Below are 24,403 nucleotides of genomic sequence, written 5' to 3' on the forward strand. Positions count from 1 at the left end.
AATTAATTTCTTTTTAATACAAATTATTGTTTAACTAAAGGTAAGCATGGATCTCTATTAAAAATTAGCAACTATGCGGCATCTGCTGCAGAGATTTTCTATAGGGTAATCAAAGATGAGTGAACAGCTGATATAATAAAATATATTTATATATATAAATATTTTAATTCGGTTTAGCTTGGAACATAACATTAAGTCATACATCAATGTTATGAATAACTTGAAATAGAAGATAGTGTTAAAACATGACGTGTAAAAGATAGAGCTCTTTCAGTGACTGCGAGTTCGCTTAAGGTTCTTATATAGGGTATAAAAGACTAGAATATTGATGTATATAAACAATTCAGCTCAAACTTTATTTAACTTCGTTCATTTGGCACTCTTAAAAGTATTCGCTTGCTTATCAATATCACGCAGCTGACAGAGAATACAATAATTGTTAATTAATTATGAATCATGGCAGGTATTTAAAAAATGAAAGTGATATTCTTATCTACTTTAGAAAAATCTTTATAGCAAATTGAATAAACTTTAGCAGAGAAAGATAAGAGCACAAATAATATTTCATATACATATCAAAAAAATAGAAACAAGTTGAAAGCGCGAGGTATGGAAGCAACAGAAAATTTATAAATTTCAGTTGAGCTTTTTGAGATAAATAATAATAATATATTATAATATATAAAATATATAAATAATATATTATATATACATATATATATATATATTATACAAATATATTTCGTATGATCAATCAGACAGATGCAAGAAGTTAGCTAACTCAGCTTAGCTATATCAGCTGATCAACAATAAGAAACAAATTGATATAGCAAATAATGGTTCTCAAATATGAATCTCTTAACAAAAATAATATATATATATATAAATTATATTTTATATATTATTATATATAATATCATATATAGTTAAAGCAAAATATAACTCTAAGACAAAAAACCATTTATATATACTTTATTTAGTTCTCTTTTAGCGCTCAGTTTTCTCTCAGTGTCTTACGATAACATTTATTGATAATGCCTAACATTTTCATTAACATAACGAAATGCTGTTAATAACATGGCAACTGTTGAGTATATCTAACATAATTTCTGTACTTTACAGCTTTGAGTTTTACGAAATTGTGTTTTTGACATTAGATACGATTAGTTGGATAGATAATACTTGATTAGCTTCGCGTTCAATTAACTAATTGACTTTTTCGAGTCGGCTTTCTCAGGCAGGGCGGCGGGCAGGGCCAGTTCGGCAAGCGGCCTCTGCTGCAGAAAATCTTCGGCATCCCAGGGCTGCGAGACAGCCGTGCCAAAGGCCAGGTAAATGCAATTGCCCACAAAGAAGATCACAGAGGAGATAATGAACACAACTTGCCACTGATTGCGATCGCCCTGTGCGAGAGGAGAAAAGCAGATTAAGCAATGACAAAGTCAATAAAAGTCGAGGCTTACATTATTGCTGACAATCATGCCCACAGCAAGTGGCGTCACAATGGGCACCACATTGGCCGCTGTATTCACAATGCCCATGATGATGCTGGCATGATTGGGCGACAGATCGATGGAGTTGAGAGAGCTGCCAATTGTGGAGCCACTATTGAAGCCCACGCTGAGTGTCATCAGGACAATGGCCAGTGTCTTCTGGTCCACGTCGAGGAAGCCAATGCCAATGAGTGTAGCAGCTGGCAGCCAGAAGGCCATCGAGTTGAAGGTCTTGCGTATGGCTGTCAGCGAGAGCCATTTGCCCGTGAGCAGGATATCGGCAAGGACCAGATACACATACGACATGATCCACATGGCCAGGAAGGGCAAGGCCGAGAATAGCGCATTGTCCTTGATATCCATTTGCAGCACGCCGTTCATGTAGGCGGGAATCTCGGCCTGCAGCGTGCTCAGGCCCCACGACTCAGCGCAACGGGCCACTATCAGCGCCAGGAACGGTGGCGATGTGAAAATAGCGCGCCAGGGTATAGGAATGACGGCTTTATGATAATTCTGACCGTGCTTCAAGGATGATTCGATATAATTTCTCTCGGCCTCGCCAATGAAACGTGATTCGGTGGCATTGTTGGCCGCCAGGACAAACCAAAGAGCGCAGCTGGCAAAGGCCACGCCAGCCGATATATACGATATGCCCGGCCAGCCCATGGGGCCCTTGGCAATCATGCCGCTCACAAACATGGACATAACATTGCCGCACTCGATGCCCGTGTGACTCAAGGCGCCCAAGCGATTCCGTTCCTCCGGCGGCGACCAGCGTGCCAAATGCTGATGAATGCAGGGAAAGATCAGGCCCTGGGCACAGCCCATCAGCACACGTATGCCGCAATAGGTGGCCCAGCCGCCCCAGCCGATGAAAAGGGGCGTGACGGCACTGCACACGCCCGACGCGAACGTGGCCCAAAACATGACGCTCTTCACGCCGAAAAGCTTGCACAAATAGCCGCCCAGAAACTGGGTGATAATATAGCCCCAATAGAAGCTGGACAAGATATACGATTTCTCTGCCTCCGTCCAGTCGTATTCCTAAAGTAAATTGGCAATTTCAAAGTAGTTCTGGATAGTTGCGTTTACTCACGGGAAAGTCGGGATTTGTCGACTCGGCATTGGTCATGGCCACCACAGAGACGCCCACATTGAGGCGTCCAATGTAGACAGAAGTAATTGTTACAAAAATAAGCAATGCCTGCACATGTCGTATGCCCAAAATGGGACCTGAAAACACAGCAACATAATTTATAACAATGCTAAGCATATAGAAGAGTTATTTACTATTTTTCGTATATTATTTGTTGTTGCGATTAAAGTCCAAGTAATCCGAACAAGCCATAAAACATGCACTCTGCCTTGACATTTATTAGACAGCGAGGCTAGCCACTCGACGAGAATGTGTGCCATGTTTATATTTATGGCTTATTTCCGATGGCGTTCGCACAGACTAAACATATATTATAATATTTATGGCAGGAGTCAAATAATTCAGAGATGTTTAACAGTTCGAAAATTCACACTGACTGTTGAGCAGTTGCAAGATTTAAAAAAAAATTATTTATGGAAATTTATTATTAAAGTCTGATTAATTATTTATCAATTTAGGGTTAAAATGCATTTGATTCAATAGATATTGTATATGCTCTTCTTCAAACTAAACTTTGTATTAGAAAAAACTTTTTTTATTCACATCTCAGACCACCTTTCACTCACCTTTATTCAACTCAGCTGTCATTTTATCCGCTCGAGTCCTAGAACCAATTTTCTTAATTTTTGGCTTGCGCGCTTTGTTTTTGCCACGTTTAATCCGAGCACCTGACCATAGCCGAATAATTGGAGCCAATGGTAGCTCAGTTCTTGACACTTTAGTCCGATCTTATCGTAGCTGATTAGGTTCGCATTTTTGGTCAACTTATCAGCATTGATTATCCATCGATAAGGCGAGGCACGTGCTACCCAAATAGCCAAATAACCCGAACTCCAGCGTTCAATAGTAAATTGAAATGGAAAACAATAACAGAAAATGGAATTCATAAAGTCAATTGCTACGGTAAGATCAGGTGAGATCGCTGACCTACGGCAACAATATGAGCGCTTTTTAAATTTGAGTGGAATTAACTGTTGAAATATTCTATTTCAGTCAATCAAAAAACTTATTTAAACTCTGAAGGCATTGAAAATGGGAAATTGTTGTGTTGAAATGTATGTAACAGGCAGAAGGAGGCGTGGCAGACCCCATAAAATACATATGTGTCTGATCAGAACAACAACCAGAGTCGATTTCCCTCTGTCCGTCAAACTGTCTGTCTGTCTGTCCGTCCACCTGTCCGTCTGTACATATATATATACATATATAACATTTATATGCCCGATCGGAATGTAAGAATATATAGCTAGCTCTGTCTGTTCACATTTCCTTCTGCCTCTGACTTCACCAAAAATGAGTGTAAATTTTCACTCAAAAAGGGCTCAGCAGCTCTGCTGGCGTTGCCTTTTGAGTGATTTTTGGGTATAAAAGGCGCAGCAGTGGCTGCGGGCGATCAGTCAAGCTCGAGACCTGGACTGGGTCAGTCGTTGTGTGGTTCAGTGCAAGTGGTGAATAAATTTAAGTTTTTTGTTAAATTGTTTAAGTTTAAATAATTTGTATTTGTTTAAATAAATATATTAATTGTTTGTAAAAATGTATTTAAGTTTTTATTGTTTGTGCTTATTGTCTTTGTTTAATTTATTATTTAATTGTTTAAATGTATAATTTTATTTATTATTAATTATTATTAAGCACTAATTGTTATTACAATAATGATGTTCGTCGTAATGCTCATTAGCGATAATGATCATTCGGAGTAATGATCATTTATGTTCATGATTATTACTGGCAATTATCATTAACGATAATGATCATTAGTAACATGATTTGTTCATGATCATTTTCGTTATGCTAATAAATATCATGTTTCGTTGTTCTCTTTGAAATTGTTAGTTATTAAACTTACTTTTATTATATATTTAATAAGATAAATAATATTGAGTAGCATTGTATTTTATTTACCTCCCTGTGGTGTAATTAAGTTACTTGCAAAGTGTGCCTAATGTTTGTCATAGTCAGAGAATCTCTTCTCTTAATTCTCATATTTATAACATATTTACAAAAACACATTCATGTATATATACTTATATTTAAAAACAAGAAAGTATATATGTAAATAATACATATAAATATATTAAATAATAACAATTGACAAATGTTTCGCTAAATAATCTATTTATGTATTATTAAATAAATATTTATGATAAGTTTCTCTCTTTAAAAGTGGCAATAGTGTCTTAAATAAATATTTAATAAAATTGTAAAATGTAGGAAAACAGTAAAAACATAAAAAATGTAAAACAATTAATATATAATAATATTAAACCTATACTTATTATATACCTATATATAATATATATTTATACCTATATTTAATGCCCTTCAAGAATTTGTTATTTATTTGGTAGAGTTGATGCGCGTTGTGTTGGCGATGTTGGTTCGAATCTTGCTGTCCTAATGTTGTTATTATTTGTATTTTTTTAATGCTCGATACAAGCTATGAAAAAGAGCAGTGCTTATACTAGTCGGTCACCCCGACTACAGCTTTCGTACTTGTTTTTATCAAAATTTATGCTGACTAGGCTTATCTTTCGATTATTTCTTTATGTGCTTGTATTATCTTCCTTGAGTATCTGTAACAATACATTAATCTATAACCCTTAGGTCTAAGTGCTTGAATTTGTTCTTTGCCGCTCAAAAGTATTCTATGATTTTTTCACATTAACTTTCTTCTAGTTTCACATAGAAAAGTTCATGTGGTATGCAACATATGTTGTTAATTTCTGCAGTTGTCTAATTTAGTGTTAGCTATTGAAACAATTTATATAAGAGTATTTAAAGCCTTTTATAAAAGGAATTCTTGGGCAACTCAACCTGAACAGAAATTATTTAAAATACTTTCTTATTTCTGCTTCAGTTGTAGGGTATAATTACAGAGAAGGTTTATTTGATATATTTTTTTTTCAATATGCACTCAGTCAGTGGGTCTTGAAGGTGTAGGTCTCTGAACCTTCTCTTACCTCCAGTGCGGGGCTCGCAGATCTGTGCACTGCAGTAGCTTGAGTAAAGGAAAGTGAATTTGGTTCCACTTCTTAATAAAAAATATATTTATATGCATATTATATATAAATCTTGATACATATAATATAGACTAGACTTAATGTCCCCATTTACTACACTCTCAACAAAAAGTAAAGGCATTTAATCTACAGCCATAGAGCGATAACAAAAACTATCATTCAGTGCATGTTCCCAGGCTTTCGCCGTGATTTTAGCTACGTTAAAGTCAACTACAATTATATATATAATTGAAATCGAGTGCTTTAGAACATAATTGAAAAAGATTAGCTCAGAAGTACGAAGTCTCATTAAATGCAGATAAGCAATATCAGAAATTATTTGTTGAGTCTCTAAATATATATTTATTAACTAGAGTTGGTTGTTCGTCTACGAGCCAGCCGTGAGTTGTTCTTAATTGATATTAGTTAAAACTATTAGCGCTGCTATTTCGTATGTCTTGTTATCACTAGATGGCCTGCTCGATGTAAGAATAAAGCTATACTGATCGATCGAGTAACTGCAGCAATATGTGCCATTCTCTTTGTGTGCCTCAAAGGCTTAGGACTTGGATTTGGATTTGGATTTGGCTTTGGCTGCTTTTCCCTCTTCTTGGCTAAGCGCTTGCTTCTGCTCATCCAAAAAGTCTGCGTCATTCCAGGGCTGATTCACCATGCGGCCAAAGATAATGTAGAATAGATTGCCAAAAAAGAATATGACGGCGGATATGATGAAGACCAACTGCCATTCGACGCGATCATGCTGAAATATTATATATATATATATTAGATATTAAGACATATATGACATTCTGGGTGACTCACCTCATTTTTCACTATTATTCCCACCAACAGCGGCGTTAGGATGGGCACAATATTGGCGCCTGTATTGACTATGCCCATCAGGATGCCGGCATGGTTGGGCGACAGGTCAATTGTGTTCAGAGCGCTGCCAATTGTGGCGCCGGCATTGATGCCCACACTGGCTGTCATCAGAACAATGGCCAAAGTCTTCTGATTGCTGTCCAAGAAGCTGAGGCCAATCAAGCTAATGGCTGGCAGCCAGGAGGCCAACGAGCTGTAGGTCTTGCGTATGCCCGTAATTGTCAATGCGCCCCGAGATATCAGAATATCCGAAACAATCAAGTAGACAAAGGCCATAATCCAGGAGGCCAGATAGGGCAGCGCCGAGAACAAAGCATTGCTCTTCATCTCCATCAAGAGCACGCCGTTCATGTAGGCGGGTATCTCGGCCTGCAGCGTCGAATAGCCCCAGGATTGAGTGCAGCGCACCAAGAACAGCGACCAAAACGGCAGCGAGGTGAGAATAGCCTTCCAGGGCACAGGTATTTGCCGTGATTCCTTTAACTGCTCCTGCTTGCTATTCGCACTGATCGAGGACTCAATGTAGCTCAGCTCCGCTTTGCTTATGAACTTGGACTGCCTTGGCGTATCGGCGCCAAAGATCAGCCAAGCAATGCACCAGAACATGCCCACAGCACACGAGATGTAGAAGATGCCGGGCCAGCCCATGCTGGAGGCGGCCACCTGTCCGCTGACGAACATGGCCAAGAGTGTGCCGCAATCGAGACCCGTGTTGGCCAAGGCGCCCAGCCGATTACGTTCCGAGGGCGGGCACCAATTGGCCAAATGCGCATGAACGCAGGGAAACATGAGACCCTGAAATATGCCCATGCAGACTCGGATCGCGCAGTACGCCTGCCAACCGCCCCAGGGCACGCAGAAGGGCACCAGCAGCACCAGCAAAGCCGAGCCAAAAGTGGACACGAACATGGTCAAACGGGCGCCATAGCGACGACATAGCCAACCGCCCAGAAACTGGGTCATAATGTAGCCCCAGAAGAAGCTGGATAATATATAGGAGCGTTCCATCTCGTTCCAATCGTATTCCTATGCCAATTTTGAATCAAGGTATGTTCGATTTTCACTTTTATTTATTTCTTTATACTCACAGGAAAATTGGGATTTGTGCTCTGCGCATTGGTCATGGCTACAACAGCAACGCCCGCATTGAACTTGGCTATATAGTTGACGACAATCGAGAGGAACAGCAAAAAGGTCTGCACATGACGCTGACCCAGCAAGGGACCTAAGAGCACAGAGTCCAAAGACCAATTAAATCAAGTTTCGCTCCACATAAATCAAAGTCAGGGCAAACACAAATGGAATTCAGTTAGTCATTTCCCTAACATAAAAGTCTGGCACTTGAGCATGTCAGCAACATGTGGTTCGTAAATTACGAAATGTGGAAATGCCCAGAACACTTTGATATATAATATTTACTTCATAGACATATATCAGATTAGGATTATCGAGGCTGTGCACTGAGCTAAGTACATCACACTTTATCGAGCTAAGCTGCTCTTTACCTTTATTCACTTCAGCTGTCATTTTATTGCTCGAGTCTTACGTTTTGAACCGCGCACGTCCAACTGCGACGAGCAACTCAAACTCTCAATTGTTGTCGGCTGGCTTTACACCTAGCCAGCTGCGCGTTAATACTTCATACTAGTCTGAAATCAGCGCACAGCACTTATACACACGCACACACCCAGTGATTAGTATCAGGGATTTTCACACAGTCCGATAGCCGTTGACAGCAAATCAAACAGAAATCAATGCACACACCCACACACACACACACACAGCCACACGCCCACTCTCACTTATTGTTGCTGTTCAATTTATTTGCTCATGACTAGACAGACGGCAGATCCAGACCATTTGAGCTTAAGTTGTGTGACTCGACTTCAATGAATTTTAAATACTCTAAGAAAACATAAAAGACTCTTCAACTGCATGTTATTCATCTACTACAAACTCACAAATTTCACTTACTTCACTAGCGTTGCCAGCTTAAAAAGTCATTTAATTCACAGATTTTGCGCTTTGCATATTGAAATTCTTTAATATATATAAGCAGCTGCTTTTCAAATTAAATAATCTCAGAATTTGCTTGCTTCGAGCTGAGCTGAAATGTAAAGTCAACATTGCCCGCACGGAGCAGTGCATGGGAATCAGAGCAAGGCCAGGGACTTAGTCGTAATCTTATCGCAGCATGTAAAAGTTCTTCAAGTGAGTTGCCCAACGTGCAGCACTTCACATCCGTGAATGGCCGTATCGCGTGGCGGCTCAAGGCAGCTTAAGAGAATCTTAATGCCTATCTGAACGGCTCACTTAAGCAGATATCATGTAAAGACTGTAAGATTTGTTATCAGTTCAGCTTCAACCAAAGGAACTTTCGATGGCTTCTCAACGATTTTCATTTTATTGAACTAGAACAGCTTAGAGCTAGTTGAATTTCTATACATAAATATTGCTTAGCGACTTTCCTCCTCCTCCTCCTGTAGGCGCAAGATGTCCGCCTTGTTGATAAAGTAGTAGCTCGGCTGTCTACCCTTGAGATCCTTCGCCGTGCGCTTGGCGCCATTTTGTATAAGGATGCGGCTGACACTCTCACAGAAATTGGTGCCCAAGGCGTAATGCAGGACAGTGCGCTCCAGCTGGAGAGAGAGAGATGGCATTACTAATGAGAGCAATCAGCAATGAGAGTATCTCCGACTTACATTATCTGTCACTTTGAGCGCCTCGGGGCAAAGCTGTACCAGATGCTCCACCATTTCCTCCGACTCCTTCAGCACGGCTATGTGCAGAGCAGTGCGACCTAAACAAAGAATAGATGAGACATGGCTCTCTCTCTCACACACAATCTCGCTGCTTCTCTCACATACCATAATAGTTTTTGGTCTTAATAAGCCACTTGACATTGGGCACTGCGGTTAGCTCTTTGAGCCTTTCCATATTCTTATCGCGTATCATTTGATGCAGCTCCTCGCGTGTCTCCTCCAGCTCGCGTAAGCTGTTTAAAAAGCCAAAAAGTGCCTCATGCTGATGCTCAGTAGCAACGTCTAGAATGGATTTGCCATTCTCGTCTTCCACATCGAGAATATGATCGTAGCCCTGCAGGGCCAGCTGCTCAAAGGGTTCCACTTCACCTGGAAGAGAGATGAATATGAGTTGAATTGGAATTTCAGAGAAGTCCTCGCCTTTATGCCCACCCAGCACTGCCTGAGCGAGCACATATCGATCTATTTCAGTGGCATTATTTGGCTGATTGGCCTGCAGCGCCACATCTCTGGCCGTGCGATACAGCTCATCCCTGTAGGTGATATCGATGCGTGACTCTTCGACCAGCGTGTACAGAGCACCGCGTCGATGCGAGCGAGCGCAGGCAAAGTGCAACATGCTCTGGCCATGCTCATCGCGCTCCTCCAGATGTTGCACAGCCAAGGCAGCATCCTCGTCATTGTCGTCCTGGTCGTCGGCCAGCGAATGTGCATCGAGCTCAATGATGTCCGCATGGGACTTGCCCGTGCGACTGCTATTTAGCTTTGAGACGGAGTTGGCCAGGGCCGTGGAGTTGCTGCTGATCTTGCTGTTGCCCGAATGGACAATGACCTCGGTAATGGCCTTGCGCTGGCCCATGAATTGCTGCAAATAGCCGGTTAGATAGGCCACAGGATCCTTCGGACGTTTATTGGCTATTTCTGTCAAGGCCTTAATCAAGGGATCTGCGAGAGCTAGCAAAAGAAACTTGATTATTTCAACTGCACTGATGAAGATGCTCCACTTACTATCTGCTAGATATTTGCCCTGTTCCGTTTTAAAGATGGGATTCGCCTGAAAGTTGACGGGCTGCGATTGACCTGTGAATTGCAGAGAAGCTTCATAAGACACAGCTGAAGATTGCGATAGCAGCTAAATACATTCAATATATATCTATATATATAAACTATTTATATATATACAAAGCGAGAGTCGAGTTGAGACGAGAGTATAATAACTACTTAGTAACTGATAAACGTGGCAAATCATAGCAAAGAACGGTACACATTGCTAATTAGGATCGGGATGGCTGCGGGTGTAGCAGGAGCAATAGGTACGTACGTGTATCTCATGAAAACAGTTTGCGTGCGACGTTGCGGCCGAAGCTGAGGATGTGGTTTTTGGTATTGATTTAATTATTAGTTTTTTTAAGCTCTATAAAGTATCTCAATCGATCGAGTAGCTGTATATATCTGTATATCTACATATTGCAATTTCAGAAGTTTTTTGCTTGTTGTGCTCGCTTGTATTTACAATACAAATTGCATTTGCTTAATGTATGAATTGTGCTTTTCATAAAGTATCTTTTGGGGTTTGTATCTTGGTATCTTGGTTTAGTTTCGATCGATTATGCTATTCTTTTTGCGCTTGAAGATCTTCACCAGCATGGTGGCTATGTGCTTGGAGTTCGTTAGCGACATGTCCTTCTCGAGGGACATTATGTTCGTGACGGCTGTGCAGTAGTCCTGGAACAGGACATATTCCACAATGCCCATGCTCTGCATGTTGATCAAGCGCACTGTTAGCTTGGACAGGCGATTTGTCACCATGCTAAGGCCACGCACCGAGCACAGATGTCGCAAGTTGTCCAGCTCCTTCATCAGATTGGGCAGCTTGACAATGGTCGTCATCTTGAGACCTGTGCCCAGATAGGATGGCCGCGATTGCAAGTAGCCCAGCAGGTAGCTCTCCTTGAAGTGCAGCTGTGTCTCCAAATAGGAGACAGCTCGACCGACACGCGTGTAGGTGGCACCCATATCCGCCGGATCCTTGGCACTGCTGGACGAGATGACGCGCAGATGCTCCTGGCAATTGAGCCACAGAGCCATGTTGTGGGCGGAATTGACATAGACACCACGCCCATAGGGCCACAGTGCGCCGTTGAAGGCAGTCGATTCGGCCGCCTGCACCAGATCCTTGCCATCGAGCAGCGGTATCATTAGACCCAAGCTGCCTAGCAGCTTGGCCACGTCTGAGTCGGGCTCCATGAGCTCTGTTAGCGTATAATAGCTGCCCGATTCCGTTTCGCCAATCGCCTCTGCAAAGCTGGCCGTAAATATTTTGCTCATCATAAGGCGTTCGGCCTGCTCGATCTGGCCTATGGTCAGATTCAAGGGCAGCTCCAGCTGATCCAGATTCCGTGAAGCCTCCACAATGCAACGCGTGACCAGCTGCGACTCATCGTCGTAGACAAACGCAGCCGTGTTCAGGCGCTCGCCATTGTCCATGGGAAAGTAGGCGAGTCGCGGCTGTGGCTTGAACTCCGCATCGATGCTCAGGCAGTGCATGTCCTTGAGCAGCGGCACGAGAAACTCCTGAAACACTACAAACACATCGAAATCGGGCGCTATAATGCCACAGTTGATGTCCTCCTCCAGATGGCGCAGCTTCGATGTCTTACGCATTGCCGGCCACAGCACATCGAACAGATTGTGATCCAGACGCGTTTGCCTGCGCTTGATTTTCTCATAGACGGGCCGCTTGAGAAAGCGACTCAAATAGCTCGTCACGGACAGCTGCAGCGAGGAGGCACTCAGCGGCTTGCGATGTGATAAGGCCGAAGCTGTCGAGGCACTCAACAGTTTTCCGGACTCCGTAATGACGCTGTAGCAACGTTCGAGAGTTCGCGCAATCTCTCCATCCTGGAGCTCGCGACGAGCGCTATGCAGATCATCGGGCACTGGTTGTTGTTCGAGTTGTATTTGGGCAGCGTTGGGTGTAATTGTTGATGATTATCAGTACAGCACAGCGGGCTAGTTGTAATACCAACAAACACACAGACACACATACAGACAGACAGACAGACACATGGTAACGAACACAAAGCAGCTCAAGAGACTTGTTGTGCGTTGTGTGTGCTCTAAATAGGCGCGTGTGCTGAAACAGGTGCAAATGTAGTTAAAGTTCTGAACCCAATTGATGAGGTAGTGTACACGAAATGTTTTAGGCATATATTATTTAAGTTTTTTGTTCAATAATACCATGAAAGATGACAAAATACTTAAAGGGACTCAGCCTTTAAATAGTATGGCACAAATATATATAAATATAAATATATATATATATATATATATATATATATATATATAAATATGTATACAAATATATATATAGCTAGCTCACATTTAAAATGAAATTAAAGTTTGAATAGATCATAGCTAAAACAACATTTTCCGCCTAACAACAATATATATGCATTTTATATGTTTTTTATAACAAAACCATAATTTTTCATATATTTTTATATATAATATATATACTTTATTTTATTATTTAGTAAGAAACTTCTTAGTATATTTTTCAATATTTATTATATATAATATTTTTCAATTTTTTTTCTTTTTATTTTTTTTATCTCTATCTTTTTTAATTTTTTAAATTGTAATTTTAGATGTATATTCATTAATACAAAATTATATATATAAAAAAAATTTAAATAAGATTTAAAAAAAAAAAATAATATGAAAAATCATTAAATATACAAATATATATTTAATTTAATATTTTTGGAATTACTTTTCTGTATTTTTTATTATTTTTAAGTATTACTTTTATGAATATTTATTTTTATTTTATTTATTTCTTTTTTTTTTTGTTTAATGATTTTAATTTTATGCTCAATTTTAATTTATAAGTATGTATATATTTTATATATATAAATATATATACTATATTATATATATATACTATATATTAAATATTTTTATGCTTTAATGCCTTTTCTATATATTTACTTAGCGCTCAACTGCAGCTTGGACCTTAGACAGTACAGAGTTGCCAGCCTGTTAATAATTTGTGCACATATTATGGCAATACTGCATAAGATCTAAAAAGTTAAGTTACTTTTGATATGCCTAAATCATGTGAGTTCTTTTGTTAGGCTCATTTAATAACTTCGACAGGGTTGTTAGAAATTTTTGGAAATATTTCAAGTTATAAGAGCATAGCTCTATCAATTTTATGAGTCAGCTAATGCTACTTTTAATAAAAATTAAACTTAAGTAGAAAGCTGTAGCCATTGGCTGCCCGTATCAATTACATACCGAAAATATCGTCAATATTATTGATAATCTCATTGAAAAATTCCCGATTTGCCGCCATTTTATTGCGTTAGGAACTGTCCGCGGTGAGACCAACTGCGCGTATTAGCCACCAAAAGTTGACTAACTATGCGAGCTATACGAGGTATACGAGGTATGAATACGTGAGTGCGCAACCAGCGAAGGACGCGTACTATGGCTGTGTGTGTGTGTGTGGGGGCAGGCGTGTAGGTGTGCGTGTGTGTGTATGACTGAAAATCGATGTTTGGCACGGCCAGAGTCAACGAGCCAGCCAATCAAGTCCGGAAGTTTCGGTTAGCAAACAAAAAAAACTTATTTAATTATTTTCACTGTGAGTGCCTTTTGATGACTAGTCAAGTGTGTGTCTATGCATGAGTGTATGTGTGTGTGTGTGTTTGTTTTGGTTGTGCGTGCAACAACAATGCTAAAGCCAAACAGCAAAGCAAAATAAAACAGTTTTTTCAATTATGCAAAAAAAACGAGAGGTGGATAAATGAGTGCTTACCTTGATCGCTGAGCAACTGGTTCTCCAGCTCCTCGGCCCCAAATATGGTCAAGAGTTCGCTGTAGGTAAGCACATCTTTGGACTTCTCCATGTCCACATAGAACTCAGGCGTATGGCCCAGCTGCGTGTAGAATTTTTAAACATACGCCTCTAGGTTAATCTCTTATTTATAAACGATATTGATTCAAGTTCGCTGACAAGGCTCTTCAGCCAGCTACGACCTATATGAATGTCATATGGGGCCTAACTTGACCCATTTTCATGAACTTAATAAATAGTTTCAAGTCTATGGCTAAGCCTTTTCAATGCTAATAGTGGAAAGGAGTAGCACGCAGGAACAGCTGCTCTTGTTTACAGCTGAATAAAAAATAATGAGTCAAGGCTATGCTTGAGAAGATAGTATAGGAATAATATTTGAAAGCAGTTGAATTGAGCTATTGAGCGAAACAGTCTTGAACTGAGAATGCGCTTTATAATGCAATTGATAGATAGATAGAGAACTTCTCTGGAATCCTAATTAGAAGTTTATGTACAATAACTGAGCATTGCTTAAAATATTTAGTTATATTTGAAATCAATAAGAAAACATATTAACAATTAATTTAAAAAAATATTGGATTTAAATGCATCTATATTTTAGCTTGATAGAGATTGAGAACTGAAATAATTTGTTAATATACCCGCTCTCAAAATAATAGGGGTATATTCGCTTGTATATGTATCTTTCTTGTTGTTTGTTTGTTTAGCTGCATCTATACTTGATAGACACAAATATGGTATATTCGTCAAGTTATTATTATCTGTCTTATTATTTCTTAGTTTATTCCAATCCTTAATTCAACTGGATAAACTTAAAGCTCAGCTAATTCTTTTGTATACTCGCTCACCAAGCTAAAAGGGTACATTAGTTAAATTATTTTTTTTATTATTTTATTTTTATTTCTTATGAATCTCTCTTATTGTTTGTCTGTTTATCTATACTTCGAGCTAAGATATATTGTTAATATACCTGTTCAAGAAGCTAAAGGAGTATATTAGCTGGATAGCTAGATAGCCTTATATATACATCAATATATCGCTTTTAATATATATATATATCTATCTCTGCCAAGCAACTCATTATTATGCTGAAAATCTAAGTTTGACTTAGTTGTCTGGTATACTCAGTGATAAGGGTATATAGGTTTCGTTCTGTAAGTGCTTTACATCCTCACTCACATCATACAGCAGCTTTCTATCTGCCTCAAATCTGCTAGCCTAGCTTAGATAAAGCTGTTAACTGTGCAAGGAAAATCTAGCTACTTTCCCTTCAGTTCAGTTCAGCTCAGTTCAGCTCAGTTCAGCTCAGCTCAGTTCAGTTCAGTTCAGACATTAAGTAAATTTGTTGTATGTAATGCCTTAATTATGCAAAAGCGTTCCATATACATCAAGTACATATATATATATACCTTGTCCAGAGCTTTTGGATTGGCGCCCAGCTGCGAGAGAACATTGTAAAAGTGGCCGTTGTCCTTAATTGTGGCCGCATAGTGCAGCGGCGTGCGTCCGTCATTATCCGTAATTGCCATGGTCTCCGGAAAGCGTGAAGCCAAATAGCGTACAATATCTGAGGGTTGGTTCGGGTTAGAACTAGAACAAAACTGTGACACAGGCAGAGCAGATGGGGAATAGCTACACACCTCCCCCTTGCCACCTCCCCCCTCATCAACCCGCACTTACCGCTGTGGCCAAACAGAACGGCAACGTGCAACGGCGTGGCGCCATTTGGTGATATGTCGTCCTTAGCAATGGCAAACTTCCGGCGATCCAATGCCTGCTGCAGCGCCAACAAACTGCCGTCACGTGCCGCATCGTGCACGCGATGGATTTTCTCCTGCAAATCGAGCAAGTGCAGCAATTATTGGACAGTCGCACATGAATAAAGCAAGCGTGATGCATGCAGCATGTACAGACCATATAGCTGGGCACGTTGTTGAGAAAGGCCTGTATTTCCGGCTCTTTGGACTTGAGACCCAGCAGCCGTCCGCCCTCGCCATTCAGCACTATCTCGGCCAGCTGCTCCATGTCGCCCGACTCAATGATCTGCTGCAATCGGACATCCTATGAAGAAACCATGAGATAAACTTTGTTGCGGCCACAGAGCGAAAGCGACAACAGTTTTGTGCGCATAAAGTGAAAGCGTGTGAATTGGTGCCGTCAGTCAGTTTAAATCAAAGAGGAAGAATTTGGAAATTTAGCGAGTTTGGCAAATGACAAATGATAGAGCGAGAACGTTATTCAGTTAAGATTTAGATAGGAGATAGAAAAAGGTTTAGCCGCTTATACTTCATCCACTTCATCATAAGCTGCTGATGTTTGAGACTGAACTGTATAATCCTCGGCGGCGCCCTGGACGAAGCCCTCGATGGCCAGCGACGAGGTGAGCGAGTCGCCGCCATCATTGTCCGGCACCAGTTGCTGCTCCACTTCCGGCGCTCGCGCTGGCTTGGCAGCTATCACGTCCTGCAGAGAATTTGCGCATTTATTTCTTTAGCTAAGAAAGCTAAACAGCTAAAAACTAGTGAAAAGTGCGAAACAAGGACACGAAACACAGGACTAAAAACAACTACGACATACGTGGGTAGGATGGAGGAGTGAGGAGTGGGGATTGGTGCCACGTTTGAGTTGAGGTGCAAGTGGGTGCCGTTTGCTGCTGCTGCTGCTGCTGCTGCTGCTGCTGCTGCTGCTGCTACAGCTGCTGTCATACGTATACGTAATATTGCGCATACGCTGCATTAACCTGATTGCCTTGCAGCCAACTAGATACGATCTGCAGTCATTAACAACGCCCGCACAAATGTTTATAAACAAATAGAAAGTAATAAATTGCAGAATATGCATATCTACCAGATATATATATATATATATATGCCTGCAATATCTAACGTTTACAACTGTTTTTGACGTATTGCATGCTCAGTTGCCATTTGAATGGCTGCCTGACAGCCAGAGGCAGACGTCAAGAAGGACATGCCAAGCGAAAGTGAAATGCCAGAGTACACACGAGCATCAAATACATACGATTATTTATAGATACACATATATGCAGATATGGCCCCTTCTACTAACAGCAGCAAAGGAAAAGGTTGCACTGAAAGTGTATCTGCAGCCAAACAGCTGCTGATTTTGTTTCGTTTGCCAAATCGATATGCGCAGAAAAAAAAAAACAATTTCGAAATGCTGCCATTGATTAGATCTACAAACGGAGAGAGAGAGCGAGGAAGGCAGGGGCAGGGGCAGCGAGTGGAGTGTGGGCGAGCGACGTACACAAATGGAAAATGGATGTGGAAAATGGAAAGTAACACGAAAAACTGAGTTCGAGTGCAAAACATAAACAAAAACACACGAGTTGCGTTTATTTTATTGCAGATTTTTGATATTTCTTTTTGTTTAATTTGCTAAACGATTAAGTTAGGTTAGTTTAAGTTTAAGAATTAGCTTTATATTGAGTAGAATAAGAAATTTAACACACGTTTACAAAATACATGAATATACGGGTAATACACGAAATCGATTCTAGCATTTACTAAGCATTTGTATAAAGTTCATAGACAGGAGATATTTGCTATATATATATAAATATATATATATATATATAGCTGTGTTAGATATAGTTGTTGTTGTTGCGGCTACGTTGCTGTTGCTGTTCTTGCTGTTGTTATTTTTGTTGTACAGAATCAAGTTTTACATATATATATATATGTGGTTTAAAATGTGTGCCAGCAGCTGAATTAAGTTTTTTGTTTTGTTTTTTTTTTTTGTTGGTTATTTTTGTACAGTTCACAATTTGAAAATAAAGAAAAGGAAAAACGTCTGAGCAAACGTCACACAAAAACATCGAATCGTTCAAACAATTGCTGACTGCACATGAATTGGCATTTAAAGCAAGCCAATCTGTACCTCATCGTCGTCCTCCTCCACATCCTCCTCCTCAGCAGGAGCAGCAGCTGGGATTGTTTGCTCTTCATCATTCTTCTCTTCGTGTGCTTCTTCTGCAGTTTCTGTTTCGGTTTCAGTTGCTGTTGCTGTCTCCACTGGTTCTTGCTCTATTTCCGCTTCCGCTTCCTTTTCAATTTCCATTTCCGCCTCGTGTTCATTCTCAATCGCTTCAGTCTTTTCAGTTGCATTTTGCTCACTCTCAGCACTCACAGCATCAGCCATAATTCCATTCTCAATCGGCTCAACACCGACCTCATCCTCAGCCCCATCCATCGCTGCTTGCGTCTCATCTGGCTCAACTTTAACAGCATCTTCCTCAGCTTCTTCAGCGCTTACAGCTCTTGCAATATTCTGTAAAAGTAAACAATTGTCGACTGATTGCTTTCCTTTGTGAAGACTAAGTTTTGTTTTGTTTTTTTTTTTAATATTTTCTTTTATTTGTATCTACATTGATCAGTCGAGCTGACAAAGCGCTTAATATGCGTGTTCTTTTTGTGTTTGTGTGTGTATTTTGTTATTATATACAGAATTCGTGCCTTTATCGCTTTCTTATCTTCGAAGGTTTTGTTTACATGAGACTACTGTGTGTAGATATAAAATTGTGTAAAGCTTTCGTATTTATGATCTTCAAACTTAGGCATTATTATCGCCTGTGCGATGCCCTTGGACTTTCAATGTCTTCATCAAGTCAGCTGATGCTCCCAGGCGAAGTTTATATAATATTTCTAGTTATATAATATATATATATAATATTTCTAGTTATATAATATATATATAATATTTCTAGTTATATAATATATATATAATATTTCTAGTTATATAATATATATATAATATTTCTAGTTATACGATTGAGAGAAGGCTCAATATATTTTTGTAAAGCATGTGTGTGCCCTAGCTTAACGCTTGTTTAGCTTCTGAAGCAATAACTATGGCTCTATTTCTGAAAGGCTTTTTTTTATATATCTAGATCTACAACAGAGTCACATAGACCCAGCATGAGTCGCCTTGGAACTATTGCCAAAGTAGTTCATTAGCTTACAGGACATCAGTGTGAGTATCTATGTGGGTGTGTGTTTGTGTGTGTGTGTGTGGCTGGGGCAAAAAAGAAAGCCGCATCATAGCCGACAATAGCTTACTTCGACAGCAACTGGGACAAACGTTTGTAGCTGCAGCTGGACCCAAAACTAAAGAACTGTACAGCAAAAGCGCAGGGTGCAAAGCGTCTAAACAGCAAAAACCAAAAAGTAGCGCAGGCCGTTTGGCCTGGCCAGCTTGTAGGGACTTACCTCAGCTTCGCTTTCGGTGTCGCCGGCTGTGTCGTTGCCATTGGCCGTTACAAAAGCTGCCGGGGTTTCCGGTCGACGCTGTGGAGCCGGCGGCAATGCATTCGCATCCGCATTCGCATCGGCAGTCGCATCGACTTCTGCGTCGGCAACGCCATCCACATCCGCATCCGCCTTGGATAAATCATCATCCTCAATGGCGCTGGTACTGCGTGGATTTCGATTCGATTTTGATCAAAATGCAAAAAACTCTCAAAAGCCATGCCCAAACCAAAAACAAAGAAAAATGGAATGTTGCAAAAGCCTTTAGCTAGCCCCAACCCAGCTGCCCAGCCCCGCAGCGCAACGCAGCGCATCATAAAGCTGACCATGCTAAAGGCCAAGTCAATGTCAAAGGTGTTTGCCAACATACAACTTACCCATCATTCGTGTCCAGTTCGGAGGTGTTCTCAGCGCTGTCGTCCAACGATTTACGACCGTTCTCCACGACTGCCGGCTTAACGCCCAATTTCTATTGAAGACACCACAAGCTTTTCAATTAGCCAAGCAGCAAAGCCTCAGCCTCAGCCGCAGCCGCAGCCGCAGCTGTGGCCTTTGCCCTCTATCCATCTCTCTCTCTCTCTCTCTCGCTTACCTGCTTGCTGCTGCTGCGACTGGCGTCACCGCCAGCATTGCTATCGTTATCATCGCTCAGCGCCTCCCAATCGGTGACGCTATCCGGGGAGATGCGCGGCGCCTCCGGCACATAGACCAAAAAAGCTCGTTCGATTTCGTGCGGCTTATGGCGATAGTATGACGGAGTCTTCATTTTCTGCAAAATCGAGTTGAGAAATTTAAATGGGAAGCGTTAAAAGGTAAAGTACTTGAGCTAGTGAGGAAGAAAGATAAAGTACTTGAGCTAAGAACTTGACTTTCTGCGCATTTATGCATTCATTCTGCTACGTTTCGTCTTACATATGAACTTATGAACTGGTTCACGAAACAATACAAACAATAAACGTATTTACTTATTCGAAATTTAATCGACTAACAACTCTATGCTCTTGGATAGTTCAGCAGTTCAAGAACCAACAAATGAACTAGTTCTTTTACATACGTTTTAGTCAAGATTATTAATAAAAGCCAGTTATTCATGTATTTGTCTCTGTAGCATTAATGAACTAGTGAACTGGTTCATTCAGTTCATTTATTCCCTTGAGCTTATTCTGAATAACACATGTAGTTCGCCAATTCAGGAAGCATAGAGCTATTGAGCTCTTCATGTAGCAAAAATGAACCAGTGAACTGGTTCTGAATCCCATACCATGCTCTTAATGCTCTCTTTTCATGTTTTTCATGTTATGAAAAATGTTTTGTATTTTTGCCACAAGTTCGTAAACTAGATCAACTAGACAAACCAATGAACTTGTTCACAGAACAACTCAATTTCAGAACAAAACGAATCATTTGAACTTGGGACAGTTGCCAAAGTAGTTCATTTGCTTGCAGGTCATCAGTGTGTGTATCTATGTGTCTTTGCATATGTATGTGTGTGTATCTATGTGTGTGTGTGTGTGTGTGTGTGCTACTCACATAATCCTGTGCCTCCTCATCGCAGCCGGCCTGTGTGAGCAGCGTATAGCAGCGCATATTGTTCTTGGCACTGGCCGCCCAGTGCAACGGCGTCTTGCCCGTTATATCGATCTCGTGTGCGCCGTCTGGCCACAGGCCGACTAGATATTCCAATATCTTGGTATGACCCAGGCCAGCGGCCTTATGTATGACATTTAGACCGTTGCTATCCTTGGCCGTAACCAGAGCTGGCGGCACAGGCGGCTCCAGCTGCATTTGCAGCGTCTCCAAATTGTTATCGATCACCGCCTGATGCAGATCCTTCGTGGCATTCTGTAGCAATCGCAGTCAGTTATCGGACTCAAGAACTGCACGTAAAGGGTCTTACCATGACGTGCGGCACGGCGGCTAGAAATCGCTTGACACGCCCATTATTGCTTGCCTGCTGACAGAGGCGCTGTCCCTGGCCCGCCCACAAAATGCGCGTCAGCTTGCCAATATCCTTTTCGTGCATCCAGATGCGAATGGTCGATAGCTTCACCGAGAAATCTATTATCCACGAAAAATAAATGAAAATCCAAGTGCAGTCAAAAATTAATTTAACACCGAAAATTTGCATAGGGCCAGACACGCCCAACGCCCCCACAGTGCCCCGCGCTCATCGCTCTTTCAGTTTCGATTTCGGCACAAGTTTTTTTTGGGCTGTTCGTGCTTGCATGCAATTTGCAAGTAAAAAACGAAATTAAAAGCCAAGCAAATGCTCAGCTTAAAGTCTCAACAACTTTAGGAATTTGTTTTAGCTTTTTTCTTTTTTACTTCGAAGTTTTTCCAGGAAATTCGCTTCATTTTTGTTGAGACCTTGAAGGTCGCGCGCTGCATTCGATATGCGAAGGCGTGTGCCACTTGAAATATTGAGCAAGGATTTGGGAAAGCGACAGCTGGCGTAGCCCTAGGCCTCGGCCAAAACACTTAACACATATTACTCATACGCACCGTCATTGTCTCGTCGCTTGCGTCCATTCTGGCCCGCCGCCTGTCCATTCATCGGCATGACTGCAAGTGTATCAGACATATTTGGTTCCTTATGCTCTTGTATATCAAGTTATAAATATTTCTATAAATCTATATATATATATATTTATATCTATAAATTTGTGCTTGATTACTGTGTATGTACATATGTGCTGGTGCTGTGCTCGATTAATTATGAAAAGGCCTTCGGAACGAACTGCCTACTTGATGTGCTCTATTATTTGCTTGAAGGACTTCTCTCTGCAGCCGTTAGTTGTGCTTCGTATTGCGTGTGCCAGGCAACTAACGTGGCTGACCAAAGCAAGGTGTTGAATTTAGGACAGCTCAATGTGTTATTTCTCTTCTTTTTTTTTCATTTCTTCATTTTTTTTTTTTGCTTTTGTTGTGCCTTTTGCCATGGTGGCCAAGGTGGGCGGTAATTGCGTCCTGTCGTTCGCCTTTTTACATGTTTTCTGAGTAAATAAGTTCGCTACATGTTTGAATACTATTTATATACACTGACTGCCAGCAGTTTGATTATGACGTTATCGCTTTCTTATCTGCCATCGGCAAGAAGTGACTCTCTATCGAGTGAAAGCTCGCCGCTCAGTCTGAGTGTAGCCTAATTAAGTTGTCTTCAGCCTGGCCAAATATGAGTGTCAATTGGTGGTTAGATTTCTGATATGCGAAATACTTTTTGTAAGCGTCAAAAAGCAGACCATCTGTGTGCTTGTAGATACACTTCTATATTGAAGTATATTGCCTTTTCATTGCTCTCTTATCTTCCATCAGTCTCTCTCTCTATATATCTCTCTCTCTCTATTTCCTTCTCTCTCTGGTTTTCTATCGAATGACAGCTCTGGGAGATATTTTATCGACTCTGATTTCCTTAGGTATAAATAAGAACTCTACTTATATATTAGTAGTAGTCATAGATACTTAAGGAAGCTATATTTCTTATTCGTCCCTCCTTTTTCACTCTTCTTCTCTTTCTCTCCTTCTCTCTGTCTTTCTCTTTCTTTATCTATACATTTATCTATCTCTCTTCCTCTCTCTAAGTCATATATATATATATATCTTTTTCGATCTTCCTCTTTTGCTCCCCTGCTATCTGTCTTTCTCTCTCTTTATCTATCTCTCTCTCTCTCTATTTCCCTCTCTCTCCCTTTCTTTTGTCTATCAACATATAAATACATCTTTGCATCTCTCTGTCTCTCTCCCTCTCTCTCTATCTATCTATCTATCTAACTACCTCTATATATTTCTATATCTCCATCTCTCTATCTCTATCTCTATATCTATATATATGTCTATCTCTCTCTCTCGCTCTCTCAAGCTATCTCTCTCCCCGTCTCTCTCTGGTCTCTTTCCATTTCTCCCTCTCTCTTTCTCTTTAAATATTTATATCTTACCCTATCTCTCCATCTCTCTCTATTTCTCTCCCTCTCTTTCTCTCCCTCTCTCTCTCCCTCTCTCCCTCCCTCTCTCTCTCTCTCTCTTTCTTTCTTTCTTTGAAAGTTTCACTTTTTATAGGTCTTTTATCTTCCACCACGAAAAGGTAGCTTTTTCGAGTAAAGCTTGCTAGCATGGTCCGACTTAATAGTATATAAAACTTAAATTTTAGCTAAAGGTTGGCCTGGAGGACCCATAGGCGATAGCAAGCAGTTAGTTTCAATGCAGAAGCCTTGGCACTGCTCACTGGGAAAGGCTCTAAGGCGACTTGAGAGTGAGTTTCCCGATGTGGGCTATGCACGCTATCCAGTTCCAATGTAGCCACTTGTGTGAGCAAACTATTCATTAGCAACATATGTAAATATTTGGCATGAACTGTTCTTTGTTGGCTCGCCACTGGTTTATTTGTAAGCTTTGGCTAGGCGTACGCCACATATATTTAGCACACACATGTAAATGAAGTTCGAGTGTGGCGCTCGTATCGCTTGCCACAAAGTTCTGTGTGGCAATAAAGCACAGAAATGAAAAAGGGCAACAATTGGCACGGAAATGGCGCATTAGCGATTGCCACTTAATGTCGTCGCCAGTTGCTGCTCCAACGACTCCATCGACTCCTGCTGCTAGGTGGCTTTACTTGTTGAGCTGACATTGGGGACTCACGCAATATGCAAATTTTGGCCATGTCTGCGCTTTGTCACGCATACCGTGCGCACTCTCTCTCCCTCGCCCTCTCTCTGCGGAATTCCCTTATGTGTTACTTAATTGGTTGCCACACACATCAATTCTAATTGGCTCAATTAGGTGTGCACAACTAATGAATACGAATGGCACTCAATATCCATGTGCTATTCATAACTTCATAATGAACTCACCCTTCGGCGGCGATGAATGGTAATAGAGTCCATGAAATCTGCGTCTACGCTTTGGTGGCATGCCTTCAAACAGTTACCGTTAACGTTTTGTGCCACAAATTTCTTAACACCAAATGCTTAAAGTCCACGACTCTGC

At 40.8% G+C, this 24,403-nt stretch overlaps 4 protein-coding genes across 7 annotated transcripts; all 4 read right to left on the reverse strand.

Moving 5' to 3' along the window:
* Positions 1-985: 985 nt before the first annotated feature.
* Positions 986-3,636, reverse strand: LOC111604047 (putative inorganic phosphate cotransporter). 2 transcript variants are annotated; one of them, XM_023321908.2, is made up of 4 exons: positions 3,216-3,636; positions 2,590-2,726; positions 1,464-2,537; positions 986-1,403 (listed from the first exon to the last, which is right to left on the reverse strand). In XM_023321908.2, the coding sequence occupies exons 1-4, from the start codon at positions 3,235-3,237 to the stop codon at positions 1,203-1,205; spliced, it is 1,434 nt and encodes a 477-aa protein (XP_023177676.2). In that variant the 5' UTR covers positions 3,238-3,636; the 3' UTR covers positions 986-1,202. The 2 variants fall into 2 exon arrangements, with proteins under 2 accessions (XP_023177676.2, XP_030080920.1); XM_030225060.1 differs by lacking the exon at positions 3,216-3,636 and having other exon boundaries at positions 2,590-2,869.
* Positions 3,637-5,759: 2,123 nt separating this feature from the next.
* On the reverse strand, positions 5,760-8,097 carry LOC111604069 (putative inorganic phosphate cotransporter). Its single transcript, XM_023321948.2, has 4 exons — positions 8,036-8,097; positions 7,619-7,755; positions 6,471-7,556; positions 5,760-6,408 (listed from the first exon to the last, which is right to left on the reverse strand). The coding sequence occupies exons 1-4, from the start codon at positions 8,055-8,057 to the stop codon at positions 6,208-6,210; spliced, it is 1,446 nt and encodes a 481-aa protein (XP_023177716.2). The 5' UTR covers positions 8,058-8,097; the 3' UTR covers positions 5,760-6,207.
* An 820-nt stretch (positions 8,098-8,917) lies between these two features.
* Positions 8,918-16,524, reverse strand: LOC111604005 (ankyrin repeat-containing protein YCR051W). Of its 3 annotated transcripts, XM_023321865.2 has the most exons (9): positions 16,071-16,524; positions 15,837-15,990; positions 15,566-15,723; positions 14,118-14,238; positions 10,301-10,372; positions 9,725-10,246; positions 9,398-9,661; positions 9,233-9,330; positions 8,918-9,169 (listed from the first exon to the last, which is right to left on the reverse strand). In XM_023321865.2, exons 1-9 carry the CDS (start codon positions 16,179-16,181, stop codon positions 8,987-8,989), a joined length of 1,683 nt encoding a protein of 560 aa, XP_023177633.2. In that variant the 5' UTR covers positions 16,182-16,524; the 3' UTR covers positions 8,918-8,986. The 3 variants fall into 3 exon arrangements, with proteins under 3 accessions (XP_023177633.2, XP_023177635.2, XP_023177644.1); XM_023321876.2 differs by lacking the exons at positions 8,918-9,169; positions 9,233-9,330; positions 9,398-9,661 and adding an exon at positions 10,614-10,657 and having other exon boundaries at positions 10,167-10,246; XM_023321867.2 differs by lacking the exons at positions 14,118-14,238; positions 15,566-15,723; positions 15,837-15,990; positions 16,071-16,524 and adding an exon at positions 13,595-13,694.
* Positions 16,525-17,813: 1,289 nt separating this feature from the next.
* LOC111603999 (serine-aspartate repeat-containing protein I) lies at positions 17,814-24,377 on the reverse strand. The gene is made up of 8 exons (XM_023321852.2): positions 24,268-24,377; positions 21,926-21,985; positions 21,321-21,481; positions 20,954-21,265; positions 20,016-20,192; positions 19,801-19,892; positions 19,385-19,589; positions 17,814-18,446 (listed from the first exon to the last, which is right to left on the reverse strand). Exons 1-8 carry the CDS (start codon positions 24,326-24,328, stop codon positions 18,036-18,038), a joined length of 1,479 nt encoding a protein of 492 aa, XP_023177620.2. The 5' UTR covers positions 24,329-24,377; the 3' UTR covers positions 17,814-18,035.
* Positions 24,378-24,403: the final 26 nt, after the last annotated feature.

The sequence above is a fragment of the Drosophila hydei genome, unplaced genomic scaffold, assembly GCF_003285905.1.
Source record: "Drosophila hydei strain 15085-1641.00,03,60 unplaced genomic scaffold, DhydRS2 tig00008122-arrow-pilon, whole genome shotgun sequence".
In the NCBI taxonomy this organism is placed as follows: domain Eukaryota; kingdom Metazoa; phylum Arthropoda; class Insecta; order Diptera; family Drosophilidae; genus Drosophila; species Drosophila hydei.

Excerpts from the sequence above, each read along its gene's own strand:
- LOC111604047 (XM_030225060.1), bottom strand. The coding sequence starts at position 2,766 with ATGCTTAGCATTGTTATAAATTATGTTGCTGTGTTTTCAGGTCCCATT. Across the intron at positions 2,538-2,589 it reads CGACAAATCCCGACTTTCCC|GAATACGACTGGACGGAGGC; the intron begins GTGAGTAAACGC and ends AATTTACTTTAG. Across the intron at positions 1,404-1,463 it reads GCATGATTGTCAGCAATAAT|GGCGATCGCAATCAGTGGCA; the intron begins GTAAGCCTCGAC and ends CCTCTCGCACAG.
- LOC111604069 (XM_023321948.2), bottom strand. The coding sequence starts at position 8,057 with ATGACAGCTGAAGTGAATAAAG. Across the intron at positions 7,557-7,618 it reads GCACAAATCCCAATTTTCCT|GAATACGATTGGAACGAGAT; the intron begins GTGAGTATAAAG and ends AAATTGGCATAG. Across the intron at positions 6,409-6,470 it reads GAATAATAGTGAAAAATGAG|CATGATCGCGTCGAATGGCA; the intron begins GTGAGTCACCCA and ends ATAATATTTCAG.
- LOC111604005 (XM_023321865.2), bottom strand. The coding sequence starts at position 16,181 with ATGGAGCAGCTGGCCGAGATAGTGCTGAATGGCGAGGGCGGACGGCTG. Across the intron at positions 14,239-15,565 it reads ATCCAAAAGCTCTGGACAAG|CTGGGCCATACGCCTGAGTT; the intron begins GTATATATATAT and ends TTCTACACGCAG. Across the intron at positions 9,662-9,724 it reads GCTCGCTCAGGCAGTGCTGG|GTGAAGTGGAACCCTTTGAG; the intron begins GTGGGCATAAAG and ends TCTCTCTTCCAG.
- LOC111603999 (XM_023321852.2), bottom strand. The coding sequence starts at position 24,328 with ATGCCACCAAAGCGTAGACGCAGATTTCATGGACTCTATTACCATTCA. Across the intron at positions 20,193-20,953 it reads ATGAGGAGGCACAGGATTAT|AAAATGAAGACTCCGTCATA; the intron begins GTGAGTAGCACA and ends TCGATTTTGCAG. Across the intron at positions 18,447-19,384 it reads ACACCGAAAGCGAAGCTGAG|AATATTGCAAGAGCTGTAAG; the intron begins GTAAGTCCCTAC and ends TTACTTTTACAG.